Source organism: Xiphophorus couchianus, chromosome 4 (assembly GCF_001444195.1).
Source record: "Xiphophorus couchianus chromosome 4, X_couchianus-1.0, whole genome shotgun sequence".
NCBI classification, from domain to species: domain Eukaryota; kingdom Metazoa; phylum Chordata; class Actinopteri; order Cyprinodontiformes; family Poeciliidae; genus Xiphophorus; species Xiphophorus couchianus.
Genome location: NC_040231.1, coordinates 24,833,017 through 24,849,397, shown reverse-complemented (window position 1 = coordinate 24,849,397; position 16,381 = coordinate 24,833,017). Strand labels below are relative to the sequence as shown.

The window sequence follows — 16,381 nt, the reverse complement described above, 5'->3', positions numbered from 1 at the left end:
ATGTTGTGAGATTTATTTCTTAATGTCTTCACCATATGGTCTGGGCCGGATTTTAGCAGGGGCTTACCTGCTAAAGGGGCTGCAGCCCGGGGCCCCGGCATTTCGGGGGCCCCGAAGGATGTTTTATATTTTTGTGACTGGATAGTGTCAGAATTTAATCAATGACTACGATGATTTTGACAGCACCGATGAAAAATGTTCCAATTTGTTCTGGCAAACGTCCGTCTTGAATGCTTGCTTGTTATTGGTCCACTTTTGACGCATCTTACGCATTGGGGAGGAGGAGCGTCAAGGGAATATTATTTTACAGTGGCGGACAACAGAAAATATGACAGCGGAGCGCAGAAAAGAAGGAAGAGAAAAGAAAAAGAGCATCGCGCCAAAGAGGCGACAAACAAAATGCCTAAACTGACAGGCTTTTTTAAACCTGTTAGCGGAGATGGAGCAGAAACATCATTATCCCTCGCTTACCAAGAACTTTAAAACCAAAGAAAAAGTTTGAGTTTTGATATATTCCACTTGTACTTATATGGACTTGTAAATGCTGGGGATATTTGTATAAATATTGTTTTACTCGCTTTGCTTTGTAAAAGTATATTTGAGCATTGCACTTTCTTGCACTCAATCTGTTTTATAGTTTGTGTTGAAGTCCAGGCAACAATAACTATTCAGTGATTTTATTTTGTGATGCAAGCATCATATTCTAGTTTCAACCCCGACATGTGGTTTAGTCTTTCTAGAAAAGAGTTCAGAGTTGTTTGTAGTTTGTGACAACTGGCTTATTAAAGTTGTAAGTTGTCAAAACTTACTGTTCGGTCTTTTTCTGCTCATCCTCTAAAACAAAACAAACACATACAAATATATATATATATTTTGACTCTAGCCCAGGGGCCCCCATCCTGACTCCAGCCCAGGGGCCCCCATCCTCCTAAATCCGGCCCTGCATATGGTTACATGCATATCTATTGTAGCATTATCTTTGAACTGTAAGATGTGGGTCAAACATTCTGGGTTTCCTTCCACATGCTTCTGTTTAACTGGAGTTGTGGCCCATTCCTCCTCACAGAACTGATGTGACTCAGTCAGGTTTGTAGGCCGCCTCGTTCACACACGACTTTTCAGATCTGCTCACAAATTGTCTAGAGCATCGAGATCTGTCCTGCCTATTGTCTACTTTAAAAAAGACACATTTGCGCCTGAGCTTTAACTTCCTGGCTGATGTCTCAGCATGTTGCTTCAACATTTGCACATAATGTTCTTTCCTCATGATGCCATCTATTTTATGAGGTGTACCAGTTCCTCCTGCAGCAAAGCAGCCCCAAAACATGATGATGCCATCCCCATGCTTCACACCTGGGATGCTGTTTCAATGCTTACAAGCGTCCCCCTTTTTCCTGCAGATGTAGCAATGGCCAAACAGCAATGGCATGAACATGCCCCCAAATAACGAAGGCCTGTAAACTGAAATATTGCTTCTTCATGCTTTTTTGTATCAATGGGTTCCTTCCTTGCTGAGTAGCTTTTCATTGCTCATTTTTCAACTTAACACATCCATCTCTTGGCCACAGAACCCGTTCCCTTTCTGATGATGATGGTTGGACCTTCCCATCGTATCTACACGTGTTGTTTGAACAGCTGAATGCGGCATCTCCAAGAATCTGGACATCTTTTTCCAAGGATGAACCAGACTTGTGCAGCGCCACAATTATCTTCCTTATATAGTGGCTGATTTTCTATATTCTTCTTCTTCTTTTTTTACTTTCCCATTGATTCAAACCAGCAAGCCGTGTATTTGAGGTGTAGTCTTACAATACATCCACAGGTGTGTCTCCAGTTAACACAAATGTCTCAGTTAACTTGTCAAGAGATTTCCAAAGCCATAAGATTATCATCCATAGCTTTTCCTCCTTGTTTAACATTGTACTTTTTCTGTATGTAATTTTTCTGATCTGGAAGACATTAATGAATAAATATGTGATCTATGTATATTTTCATTATTGTGACATGTAGCAAATAGAAGCAATTTTATATATTCCATCTGACCTAAAACAAGAGAAGTTTGGTCTGATTTAACTTCGGACAGTAAGAAAAAAACAAACAAAAAAAACAAAACAGGTGTGTCTATCTTTTTACACAGTGTAAGTAAAGTTCTTACACTTTACTTACACTAAGTTCTTAATATTTAGTGTATTATATTATCACTACAAGATTTGCATGTTTTTGTGTGTGTTTTTTTATCTCTTGTTTGCATGTTTTCATTTGATCTGTATAAAGGTCTGTGCCGCGTTGCTTACATCCGAGTAAAATGTCATGAAAACAGTTCAAAAATAGAAGTGACGATCTGTTTAATCGGCAGCAAACTCTCTATGTAAAATACTCTCAACACTGGCGCCGGGTATAACGCTCCGATCTGAATCACACGGAAATGCAAATGTTTCATTTAATCCTCTTCCGCTTGTGCGCTCATGCGGGTCATTTGAATAATACCTTCATTGGATACACTACGATTTTTTTTATTTTTATTTTTTTATCGCAGAGATCAAGTCAGCCCGACCATGTTCCTACAAAGCAGATGTTAAAAAGTTCATTTCATTCAGAAATCAGATAGGAAGCATTTTGAAGGGAGGAAGCCGAGCTAGTAATGCATTAATAATGCGCTTTAAAAGCATCTCCAAGGTGCAAATGATGTTAACAGAGAGGGACAATGCACTCTATTGGCTCTGCTTCAGTGTATAACTGTAGGTGTGTGTGTGTGTGTGCATGAGAGAGAGAAAGAGAGAGAAAAAGAGAGAGAGAGAGTGTGCAGAGCATGACTCACCCTGCCTTTCTGTGATTGGATGGTAGTTTATCGGTGAGGGAGGGGCAACAGTGCCTTAGGGTCCGTCTGTCAATCTCTCCTCTGGTTCATTCATACATTCATCTGCAGCGTCATAGAGAGAGACATAGGAACTGAGCCAGAGTCTCTCATTCATAAAAAAAAGTGACTTCATTCATAAAAGCTGCTCAGTTGATCCATACCTCAGAGAGAAAACCCTGGATGCCTGGTAAACTGACTGTAAAAGTGTTCAGTCTGGAGGTTTGAGACTTTACTCGGCATGACTGCAGCGGAGCAGACAGGATTGTAGTCTACACAGGACAGACCCAGACCGGTGAGGGTGAGTTGAATTTGCTGTGATGTGCGGTGGGAATCACATCTGATGATTCCCCCCAAACACGGGGATACATTTGTAAAGAGCAGCTGATTGGCATGGAAAACTAAAAATCAGAACTTTGTTGCTTTTCTCAATGTTGTCATTAATGTTATCAGCTCCCTCTTTTCTTCCTTCTGCCAGTGTTCCAGTGCCCTGATTATGCGAGAGCAAACCATACCCAAGTTCAAACCACAGACAGGACTTCTACCAGGTGGGTCTCTTTCAACGACATTTAATGAGAAGACATTTTCTGCTTATTTGCATCTTTACACTTTTCTCAATCGTCTGCAGATATGCTGAAACGCACCAAATACAGCCCACTGCGCAACGACTCCTTGACCTCTTTGGAGGATCGCCCTGAAAGATTGCTGCCCTCAAAGAGGGACCTTTGCTTAGACTCTAATTTTGCTCACCTTGATTCCGGGACTCCATCTCCCCATGGATCATCCACCCTGAGGAACTTCATGCCCCGTGTGGCCAGCATCCAGCTGCAAAGTCCGAACTGCCTGAGGAGAGTCCTGAAGGGACAAGCGAACACAATCAGAACTGTCAGTAAACGGGACGACAGAGCAGATTGGAGCTCTTCCCTCGGTGGGTCCTTCTCCTCTGGACCAGACCCGATTCACCCGGCTCTCCTCTCCACAAAGCGTCCCATCACACTGCACCGGATGGCCAGCCTCCCCTGCGCCTCGTGCTCGCAGCAAAGTGACGGGCTCTGCCGCTTGAAGACAGTAGACGACTGTGCAGTGGTGAGGACATCGAACAAAGCAGTTCACCATCACGTGAAGGTACACTTCTGACCACTCTCCATGCCTGCACACTCAAAATCTAGCAACAACTAATGCTGAGGAGAATTTCCATTCCGTATGTTTGGGTTTAAGCATCACCACATATTCTCTTTGTGAAGCACAGTTGAGTTTTCCGGATGTCTGTGTTGATTTTGATCAACAGTTTTTGGACAATCGGACACAAAGAAAGCCAAAGAAAGCACACAGACCCTTGTCTCATTTTGCTCTTTCCACACTATCATGCTCACTTTCATACGTTCCCCCCCTCCAGTTCTCACGTACAGCTTCCTGTGTAGGCAGTAGTGACTCATCCTGGCTCTCTGCTCCTCTACATCAACTCTGCTTGCTGGCGTGCGTGTGTGTGTGTGTGTGTGTGTGTGTGTGTGGGGGGGGGGGGGGGGTGTCTGTGTGTGTGTTTGGTATTAGCAGGGCTCATGCTGTCCCATAAACAGAGGTGTGTTCTCGTGGGTGATTAGGACCAGGACTTGTGAACTGACCGATAGTGGAAAAGAGAACAGACTGTCTGGCTGTCCTCTGTCCTCTATAAACAAGCACACACACACGTATCACACTTCTGCCCACTCACCCCACCCACATGTACACTTATTGATTTGAGCTGGGTTCGCATCAATGGATTTACTCATCCTGGCTCTGGCCTATAGGGCCTGTTTTATTCAAACGCATGACCAATGGGAGAAGGGCTGCAAAAAGTGAGCAAATTGTCGCCTGGTGGCATTAATGCCTCTACAATCATCTCCATGTATTTACTATCAAGTTGTGAAATCCACTGTTTAATGACACTGTGGACATATACAGTGGATTTATGGGACAGAAAGTCACAACAGCTCTGCCTAATGCTGTTTTTGATCATGTTTCTATCTACTTAGTAACTGGTGTTTTGTTTATTTGCTTGTGTTTTGAAGTACATGGGTAGCGTGGAAGTGGTCCAGTCCATGAGGACACTCGACGTTGATACAAGAATGCAAGTCACACGGTACGATAACTCACCCATGGCAAAGATTGTAAATACCTACGTAAATGTGATTTCTCTTTCTTTCTTTCATTTTCAGTAAATTTTCAAAACCCTCAAAAACTTTCTTCCACAGTTTTGTGTGAGTTTCCAAGAAAGAAATGAATTTAGTGCAATTTGGAATAAGGGCCGTAACAACAAAATGTGGAAAAAGTGAAGTGCTGCGAATGCTTTCCAGATGGGCAGCTTACAGGAGCCCCTTCTAATGTCCGGTTAATTGTCCCTTTAGCTACTCCTTGATCAAAAGTCTTTGCACTCATCAACAAACTTGTGTCATTATTCTGGATGGATATGGGACAGCAGGCTCTGCTTCTAAATTGTTCCACAAATTTCCAGTAGAGTTTCCAGTGTCTGTTTCAGTCAATGGACTTTACCAGTTCAGCAAACCAGTTTATTATGTGGGACCATTTATTTTGGATTGGTTGGTACAATGCTCTTCAGCTTAAAGGCATCTCCAGCTTGCTGCTTTCTGGAGGACTGTGTTGTATTCTGTACTTTATTTTTAACCCACTGGAGAACAGTCAGAGTATTTAACTGGGTCTCTGTCTAAAATTTGGTTTGCTTGCTGATGGGAACAAAGGTGTTCCAGCCGTTTCCAGTTTATGATCGACTGGACCCTTTCAGCGGTCTCTGGGTTTTCTCCTGGATTTCTTCAACAATTTACTTTTGTCTGAGGATGACAGGATTTGGGTAACGTGTTTGCAGCTTGTCAACAAGACAGTAATCCTAAACACATTAAAACGTGTTTGGATTAAGCAGACTAGCTTCTGGCTCCGATCTATTGGAAATGAAATTGACTACATTTAAAAGCTGGCACCGTGACAGGAAGCCAACGAATTTAATCGAGCTCTGCCATTCTGCCAAGGAAAGCGTCAAAAAATGTGACCGTATCTATCCCAACCTCCTGTCTAACAATGTGTAACTCGCCCATAAGGATTTTGAAATTGAAGGCGAAGGTAAACGTTTCCCCAACACTGAAAGTGTTTTTTCTTTTTTTAGCAGTACAAATTTAAAGTACAAACTGCCTTCCTTTGGGTGGTCTGTATTAATTTCGGGACAAAGGCCTGCTTTGCAAACGCAAATAATGCAGATTTTGAAGTATGTGCACAATATAATCAACAGCCATGAAGTTGGAGAAGCTCAAAGGAGAAAAGATGTTTTCTCTGTCAGTAATGTGATTTAGAGTTGTCCACATAGACAGACAGGAAGAGGTCATGGTGAGGTCTGGAAGTACAAGTAATCATTCTGAGAAAAGAGCTTGAAGGATTCCAGAAAGTCTGATTACAAATGGCTGAAAAGCAGGGAAATTCACTAGACATGTTCTGCATTTTTACATTATCTAAATTCAAGTGTCAGATTTTTTTTTTCAAATCAGCAGTTAATGAAATGCTCGTGTACTTTAGAAACAAATTTAGCAACGAGATAAAGATCGTGTAGTTTGAAAGAAAATTAAACAACAGTTCTTCAAATTAAGTATTTAGAAAAACAAAGTCAATATATAGTTCTACTGGTCTCCGGTGTCTACTAGAGACACTTTGAAAAAAACTATGAGTTCTTTATCCTGCTAAGTTAAATGCTATCAAAAAAAAGAGAAAGCTGAAGACCAAAATAAGGATAAAAACAGGAACGTTTAAGCATTCGTCTAATGCATTATTGATATATTTGCTGATTTTGTGCATGTGTTTAAGAGAGCAGCGACATCCCTTTCACTCCAAGCTTGACGTTATATTTGCCAAAGCGGGCATGTGTAGCTTATTATTTATTTTCAAAGAGGGGAAATTAAATTAAATGTATAATGTTTCATAAACCGGGGCTTTCTCGTCAACATTTGATATTGACATCCTAGTGCAGAATGCCAACACACAGCAACCTCTGTTAACAACAGCGCTGCTGAGTGATGGGCCAGAAAATCCAATTAGATGAATTTCCTCCTAATGATCTCTCATAGTCTTATTAAAAAGCGAGCTGGAGAGGGAGAACACATCCATTACATGAAACCCGTTTTCAAGGAGGAAAAATGTTCTTCCAGGAAAACAACCTAGTTGCTTACACAGTTATGTGTGTTTTCATGTTTTCGTAATTCTGACCTGAGCATCTGCTCTCAGAAGTCATCTGGGCATTCGGATGGAGCTTTTTAACTTCTTCGGGGAATATATTTTCTCTGCAGTAAAACAAAAATCCAGTTATATGTAACCATCTTTATTCTCTTGACCATAATTTTGTATGAAATATTAGCCTATAAAATAACACATCTAAGGACTTTTCTTCTGAGAGTTCTTACCAAACACATTGGTAGGAACCCCTTCACTGAAGGAGCAGGAACACGCTTTCACACACACACACACACACACAAAAACACACGCCCACACACAAAAATCAAGTCGGCCATGAAATCTTGTTGGATCCTGCTTCACTGCAGACGCAGCACCAGTCCACCTGTCGATCTCCTGCTGCATTTTGCCCTCATTTGTGCACAAGACCCTGAGATACTCGAACTCCCCCACTGGGGGGTGGACCATGTCTCCATCTCTATCCTTTTCCGGCTCAGGATGCCTCTGATTTGGAGGCACTGGTCCTCATCCTGGCCACTTCATCCTCAGCTGCGCACCACTCCACAGAAAGCTGGAGCTCGTGACCCGATGAAGCCAGCAGGCGCCACATCATCTGCAAAAAGCAGCAGTGCAGTCCTGCTGCCCCCACTGACATGCCGGGTGGTATTTCATATTTCTTTTGTAAGCTGTGTGCAAATATTGCCCAGCATTTTCCTGTTCCTTCTTCAGTCTGCAGTTTAGTGAAATATTTAACCAAATTATGATAGATTTTGATTTGCTAGACAACTAGGAAAACTTTACGGCATCACTCCGATCCACTTAAGTAGGTCCAGATGAGTTTTGCGTTGTGCAGAGGCCTTGTTCATGCCTCATGTAACTAGATTTTTACCCCCTGGATTCTTTAAATTCTTTCATGCTCAGTGTTCCCAATTTGTTAGCAAATAATTTAGTTAGTTGATAAACTGTCTAGTATTATAATTGTGCACCAGAGCACATGTGTGTTTCACTACAATAATGTTGAATTCCTTCCTTCTTTTTTACTCCCTTTAACACACTGCTGCAATTTTGGAACTATTTTCTATTATCTTTAGAGTTTATCTTGATCATGAATCATTTTAACTTCGGTAAAATAGTTTCTATTAAGAACAATGTTTTTCAGAACAACGAAAAACTAATGATGCATGAATCAATTGACCAGAGTTTGGAATGAAGCTGGGAATTTTAGCCATTTTTAATCAGTAAACACATCCAGCCAACAACAGGAGCTTCGATGCACTTTTGTGAGTTTAATTTTAAGAAAATCACATAAAGGTTAGGGACATAAACTTTGAACTTATGGTGCACCGTATGTTAACAAGCCTTTACAACTTGGCTTTATCTGGTGTCTTTGTTTTTGTTCAATAGAGTTTGAATTAAATCCCTTAATTTGATTTTTATTGGGTGGGGGGCCATGGGGTATTTTTTTACCAAGACTAAATGTTTGAGTTGTTTAGCCTAAAATATTAATTTTAGATAAATAAAACAACAACTGCTAAATGAATTGTTTTGAAACCATATGCAATTTTAGCTTCTGATTTGCAGTATAATACTACATTATTCTTTTTTTTTATAAGGTAGGATTTTATTTCACATACTACTATAAAAATATTAATTTGTATTCTTCATCTGTCTAAGTTACTATAAGGAACAAATGTAACCCTGCTTGTTGTACACTGGCTGCTTCTAATGTGGTTTTTCTCCTTTTGTCACATGCATCACAAGTCACAGGACGCACCGAATCCCTTCTTTACAAAGGTATCTCTGTGCTTGTGCGCTCGACTGTTTACATGCTTCATATCTGTGTTTATGTGCAGGGAGGCAATTAGCAGACTGTGTGAGAGGACTTCAGTGAAATCTTTGCTGAGAACTAAGCGGGTAAGTGCGGTACAAACAAGCAGGGAGAGCATTCAGATGACGGATCGGTGGAGTAACTGGGATTCTTGTCGTCATCAGCCTCCGTGTAAAGGGGTTTCTGCTGTTTTGGGTCAGATCAACATGCAGTTTTCTGGGAGCAGAGCCATCCTGACAGTGTCCACAGACAGTTTGTCTCTGATCACAGCCTCCAACTTACAGGTACAACTTACCTCCCTCATATAATATATATATATGTATATATATACAGTACAGTACAGACCAAAGGTTTGGACATACCTTTTAATTCAATGAGTTTCCTTTATTTTCATGACTATTGACATTGTAGATTCACACTGAAGGCATCAAAACTATGAATAACACATGTGGAAATATGCACTAAACAAAAAAGTGTAAAACAACTGAAAATAGCCCTTATATTCTAGTTTCTTCAAAGTAGCAACCTTTTGCTGTGATTACTGCTTTGCACACACTCTGCATTTTCTTGATGAGCTTCAAGAGGTCGTCACCTGAAATGGTTTTCACTTCATAGGTGTGTCCTGTCAGGTTAATAAGTGGGATTTCTTGCCTTATAAATAGTCATGAAAATAAAGAAAACCCATTGAATTAGAAAGGTGTGTCCAAACGTTTGGTCTGTACTGTATATATAATTATTATTTTTATTTTTCTAACAACAGTATAAAAATTTTTTTTATGTGTCCCTCCCTTCTCTTCCACAGACGATTGTCAACCATCCCATGCAGGGCATTTCATTTGCCTCCGGAGGAGACCCAGTATGTTTTTTGTTTTCAAATATTCCACATGAACAAACATTTTCAGGTTAATAGCAAAGCAAAAAATTTACTAGGTTTTATACAATGTATTGTATTGCTTATGCTATTATTTTTTAAAATGTAGAATTAGGTCAGAAAGCTTGAATTAAAATTTCTTTCCTGATTAAAGTCAATCTATTAGCTGAGCTCGAGTTGTGCTAAGACTGAATATTTAGATTCACTGGTCTAACTCTAACTCAGGTCAGGTCCAAAAATCTTAAATATAACTTAAATCTTACTCTACACACTTTACCTCCATCTACAGATGTTGGACTTTAATGTGACATAATTATGCCCCTATTTATGACTAATTAAGCCTCTTTAAATGTATTCACAGGACATGTCAGACTATATTGCATACGTTGCGAAGGACGTCATTAATAATAGAGGTAGGGCTCATTTTTTAGGCCACAAAAAGCTCCAGATATTTGAATAATGGGAATGATGCGTCTCCTTTCCACTATCGGGTAGAGTGCCATATCATGGAGTGTCCCCAAGGTCGGGCCGGTGAAATTATCAGCACCATCGGGCAGGCCTTTGAGACGCGCTTCCGGCAGCTTCTCAGCCAGACATCAACGCTCCTCTCCCCAAGGTCATAAAGTTATTAGTGAGTCAGCGTGTTGTCAGACACGACAACATCTGAACATCACAGTTGTGGTTTTTATTCAGATCTGTGGTTAGGATATGTCCAAGATGGTGTCCCAAAGAGGCATCAATGGAGCAAAAGACCAAGCAGAAGGAAGAGGTCACCGAGCAGCCGGACTACTATAATGTCACCACAGGAAAAAACTTTTTTTCACTGGTTGGCGGCAAAAAGGGCAAGCAGGTGTCAAAGGAGGAGAAGAAACAGGAACCTGATATTCAGGAGGTAAGAGTTCTTTAAAATCTGTTATGTGCTGAGTTGAGCTATCTTACCATACACAATCATGAGTCAAAACTGTCTTGGGTCATATTTTGCTCTTTCTAACATTTTGTGACTCATTTTGACGCCGTTTCCTCCTGTGCTTGATTCCTAATACCATCTATGCTGTTAGTCTATAACTAAAAGCTAATAACCTGCAAGTAGTAGTAAGGAGATATAGATTTTTCACTTAGCTAAATAATTGAAAACTAAATAAAACATCTGTCGTCCTGGTGATAATTTGTAATTTAACATATTGATCTTGGATAAATATCTTTTGTATAATTGAGCAGCTCAGTGACTCAGTTCCCTGATGGAAGCTGCAGGATGTAGCTGAAAGCCTTAGGGTTAGTTTATTCAGCAGCAATTGAGTTAAAAAACAAACAAACAAATAAATGAATAAAGTTTTGTACTTCAATTTAAACAATAGATTGTAATATTTGAAACACGATCACTTCTAAAACACTTCATTCTTAAAACAAACTTTAAGAATGAAAAATATAAGTCAAGAAATGTTTCCTTTTTCAAATTGTTCTGAATTAGTTCATTAAAGCCAGTCATTTATACGAGTACACCTCGGGGTGGCCCTGCGCAGCGTAACTCCATCTGTGGGTCACTGGGGAGGAACAACTGAACAGGAAATGCCTTTCTCAGTAGTTTGTAATAGAGGACGCTCTTCAGTCACTTCCAACAATCGTTGTGAGAATTGAATCAGCGGCTTTCCTGTCACGACCTCACATCTCCAACCTACAGGCCATGGGTCTCGCTACGTTCACAAACTGCTGCTCACGCAGGACACACACACACACCCACCCACCTACACACACACACACACACACCCACACACACACACCTACACACACACACACACACACTTTGACAAAGATATCTATTACATTTGGTTTGCATGACTCATCTGTTGCAGGTCTGCTTGTCTCGGCCGGTTTCGCTCCATGACTACTCCGTCAGAGAAGAAACTTCAGCTCCATCTGCAGGTGAATGTCAGAGATGAGGCTGCAGGAGAGAAAGTTCTGTGGACGGTGTAGGTTTACGCAGGACTGACGCATAGAAAGGTTTCCTAACACGTTTTCAACATTTTCCTTAACACTCAATAATCTTATTCTCAGGCTGCGTTCACACTGCAGATTGAAGTGATCCAATTCCGATATTTTGTTAAATCGGATGTTTTTTGCCAGGGCCATTCACACTGCCACACATATGCGACCTGTATGTGTTCTGCAGTCTGAACGGGCAAAGGACCTGAAAGTGTCCCGCATGCGCGATAGAGGGCGCAATGGCGTCCGCGTTCTCATTGTTCTGCCAACCGCCATAAAAAGACGACGTGCTCAGTGTTTGCGGAAGTAAACATGGAGGCTAACGGTGGAGCAAAGCGTACATATTTGAAGTTGTTGTCTGACCGGAGCTGCATATCAACAACTTAATCCTCATTATAGTCCGTCGTGGTTGTTGTTTTACGTCCCGCTTGCGCGTATCAGGGCGCAGAATAGTGAGATGTGTCCGGTATCAGTGACGCTCAGTTCGGATGAATGCGACCTGAACGTTGGGCCGCATTTGAATCGGATACGTATCGGATATGGGTCGCATTCGAAAAGAATCCGACCTGTGCTGTTCAGACGGTCATGAAAAGATCAGATACAGGTCGCATTACGTAAAAAAAAATTGGAATTGGGTCACTTGAGGAGCAAATAATTCACTTAATAAGTCAAAGGCAGAGTTTGACTAACTAGTTTAGACATTAACTTAACAGGCGGACATCAGTTGGTGTCTGATCTGTTTAAACTGATTAATATGTTAAGGTGCAATCTGTTGTGTACCTTAACATATATATTTTTTTCATAATTTACTATAGTATAGTATTTATTTTTGATTTTTTTTGTATAGTAGCAGTGAGAGTTTTGCAGGATTATTCATTCACAACTTGAAATCAATCACTGTTTATACAACGGCTGTGTGTAAGTGAGTGCACACTTGAGATTTAACAGGGAAGCCCAGGCCAGTGTGATTTGATTAAATGTCCAAACATAGTCAAAACAGGAACCAATATGTTCACGCCAGCTGCTAACACTAAACGTTTGTCAGTGATGTGCTTCTTAAAAAGGATATAAATTCAATTTTGTGTGTTTAAATTTAAAATCCTCATTTTTTTCTTCAGGCGATTGTTCGGGATAGCCCTTCTATGACACACAGGAGCTGAGTGAAATCTGTTTTTCCTCTGTGGTGAATCTACTTACTTCACTGCATTAAAATGAGGCCATCAAAATATAGACATTATTGGCTTTAGTTTAAAACACTATTTTGAATCCCAAGCAGGAGCTTCAGCTCCTTTACATGAAGAGTTTGTGCAAGTTGAAACGTGTGTATTGCAGCTGATAATATCCTGTAAATCTTGTAGGAATGTACTGCATACCATTAAAATTCAGCTCCCTTTTTTCCTGTATTTCCTCTTGGTTTTGTCTCCACCAGACTCTGTGCAGTGTGATGACAGTGGAGAACAACACTCTCCCCTCTTCGACACCCCAGTCCAGAGCTTAATTTACCAGGAAGTCTGGTTCCACGGCAGGTGGGGAGAATCATCATACCAGCAAATTGTCAGGTTTCAGATTTTTTTTCCCATTATTTCACAGCGTCTTCATGTCCCTCGTTTCCAGGCTGGACAGAGAAAAGGCAGAGTCTCTCCTCACCTGCAGCGGGGATTTCCTGGTCAGAGAAAGCAGCTCGGCCTCCGGTCAATACGTCCTCAGTGGGATGGAGGGCGCCACTGTGCGACATATACTGCTGGTGGATTCACACGGGCAGGTAGTGTGCTGTTATCCTACCTCTTTAAATTGAACTCATTTTGACACGAAACAGACATAAACTTCATTGCATTTTATCTGGATTTTAAGTGACAGAGCGACACAAGGTAAGCCACACATGTGAAGTAAAAGGAAGGTGATATGTAGTTGCAAACCTAAAACGTTGAGGCGATCCACACAACCTGATGAGCTTAGCTCAGCAAGGAGAGCATTAATCGAGAGCATCATATCGTATCTGGAGGAGCTGCAGCTATAAGAAGAGACCACTCAGGTGGGACAATCTGATGACGGGGCAGGTTTTGGCTGCACACTCCACAGTTCCTGCATAACAGATGAGATTGATAAATTGTGGAAAGAAAACGAAAGAAAGTCCTGCTTGAAGTTGGCCTCAAGCAATGGAGGGGGCAAAGCAAATATGTGGATCTATCTTTTTTACCGCTATTTACGGCAGAAACCTAATACTGCACACTAGCCTAAACTACATCTGTCAAACTAAAGGACCGTGGGCCAAATCCGGACCGCCATAGCTACTTATATGGCCCTCAAGACCGCCTCATAAATAACCCTTCAAGATAACAATTGTGGGCTTAGATGTTATTTTATCAGTCAAATCAATTCAGTTTGTATAGTGCCAAATGGAATTAATGTGAAGATATATGTTCAACTATTTAATTTTAAGAATAGCTTTAATATTTTAACAGTTTAACAGGCTATTTTTAATGCATTCTGACACAGCAGGTGTATTGAAATTTGGTGAAGGTGGTGAGGCAGATGCAGTGGACCCAGCTTTAGGAAATGAAATGATGATTTTAATATCGATACCAAAAAATACAAAGTCCAACAATCCAGGCAGCACAGCAAGAGCTGAAGGCTAAGGCTCAATAACTGGTAGCAAACTGGAAACTAAATGGACAGCAAGTAAGACAGGAGAGCTCCGACAAGGACCCAACAAAGAATAACAAACACAGGTGGGTATAAATACACAGAGGGTAATCAGGGAACAAGACACACCTGGGAACAATCAAGGGGTAGACAGGACAACGCAGAGACTCGATAGACACAAAAACCTAAAATAAACACAGAAAAACTCAAATCCCCACCGCAGGCCCTTTGAGGACATTCATAATCTCTGTGTGGCCCGAAATGAAAGTGAGTTTGACATCCCTGCCCTAAACAAACAATCCTCATGATGGAACACAGTGGGGGCAGCATCATGCTGTGGGAATACTTAGTTTAGATGATGACATATTTATGTTTTAGGATGGTCTAGACTACAATGAAATAGATCATCTTCTTTTATGAATACTTCAAGCGGAATAAACATTTTTTCGAGGCACTGTCGATGTTTTCTGAGTTTTCATCTGTTTTTGTGTAATCAGGTGCGAACACGGGACCAGGTGTTCCAGAGTGTCGGTCACCTGGTCCAATTCCACATGGAGAAGCAGACGCCCATCTTCTCTGGAAGCAGCAGGCTGCGTCTGAAGCAGCCGATCCTGCAATCACAGTAACACCGAGAGACTATGAAATGTAAATACAAGATTCGAGCCCCAAAAATGAAAAAAAAAAAAAAAAGGTTTTTTAAAAATCAATCAATAAATAAGGTTCATCGTCACATTTAGCAGCCTGACAAAATTAAACAAACTGTAAATTCACAAGTTCAGAATTACAGTGAGCTGTGACTTTTTGAGGGCGGAAAAATGCGTGTACAGTTCTTGAGCTAACTTCCTGTCCATTTGTTTCTGTCCGTCATGAGTAAATTGTCAGCTCCTCCGTCCCACATTGAAAGCAGCTGCTCGCCTGCGGAACATCCGGCCTCCTCCATGCAGACTTTGCTGGCCTTTACTCGAAGTTTAAGCACAATCTCTGCTGCCTGGAGGAAATGACCAGAATGCTGGTTTACTATAAAAATCATTCTTCTTTTTTATAATAAATTTAACCTGTGTAAATTTGTTATTTTTTGGGGGGATTTCTTGTTCTGATTTCGTGTGCCTGACTCATATTATGCCGTCACTTTCTTCACTTTCTCTTTGCGTTAAGAACATAGAAACAGAAAGAACGTGCCGAAATGACATGTTTCGTTTTTATCAGATAAATGGCTGAGAAATGTTAAGATATTCTGTTTTCTGTGAAGCAAAAATAAATCTAGAGTTATTTTGCATAAAACCTTTGCGGTTTCTGTATTATTTACTCTCATCAATCTTTAAACATTTTAATACCCCATCCGTCCGTCTGTCCTTCTGTCCATCCATTTTATGGAGGGTTTCTAAGGCGTTATCAGGTGAAAAGATGCATTAAAATTTTATGAATAAAACACCCCAACTGACTCATTTTCATAGAAAGAAGAATCAAATAATTGGGCATACTGCATTTTGTTCCGAATATGTCCATTATGTTTTAATATGACATTATTTATACTAATCGAAGCTTTTCATTTGTATTTTAATTATTGACAACTCTTCAATTGTTCAATCATTTATTTTAGTTTTTTCTGCTACACCTCTGCATTTTCTCATTCGGTTATTGAACCGAATGACGAAACAATAACTGGAAATGAAATTGCAAAAATATGGATATTGACACTTAGATTTGTATGTTTTCTTTCACTTTTGAGGTCCCGTGGAGGACCAACTCCACAGAACTCAAAACTGCAGCTGTGTTTTCCATCGAATTTGAAAGGTTGTATCGGGGTATGTGGCTCGTTACTGTTGTAGCCACTGTTGACCACAAGATGGTGCTGTGGGTCTTCATAGAGCCTCTGTCCTGAAAGTACATAAAATATGTCCTGTTGATTGGTCAAATGGTCTCGTGAAGGACTGGCAGTCTGCTGGTAGTTTATCTTTCGCCTGGTGACAGCTGGGATAGACTCCGGCCGCTCCATGAC

General features: G+C 40.7%; 1 protein-coding gene across 2 annotated transcripts; it reads left to right on the top strand.

Moving 5' to 3' along the window:
• The first annotated feature begins 2,909 nt into the window (after window positions 1-2,909).
• On the top strand, window positions 2,910-15,663 carry LOC114142814 (SHC-transforming protein 4). Of its 2 annotated transcripts, none has more exons than XM_028014294.1 (14): window positions 2,910-3,149; window positions 3,333-3,402; window positions 3,483-3,979; window positions 4,903-4,973; window positions 8,914-8,974; window positions 9,053-9,172; window positions 9,691-9,744; window positions 10,121-10,172; window positions 10,255-10,375; window positions 10,453-10,651; window positions 11,610-11,679; window positions 13,169-13,265; window positions 13,354-13,501; window positions 14,880-15,663. In XM_028014294.1, exons 2-14 carry the CDS (start codon window positions 3,351-3,353, stop codon window positions 15,006-15,008), a joined length of 1,671 nt encoding a protein of 556 aa, XP_027870095.1. In that variant the 5' UTR covers window positions 2,910-3,149; window positions 3,333-3,350; the 3' UTR covers window positions 15,009-15,663. The 2 variants fall into 2 exon arrangements, with proteins under 2 accessions (XP_027870095.1, XP_027870094.1); XM_028014293.1 differs by having other exon boundaries at window positions 2,910-3,155.
• The last annotated feature ends 718 nt before the right edge of the window (window positions 15,664-16,381 follow it).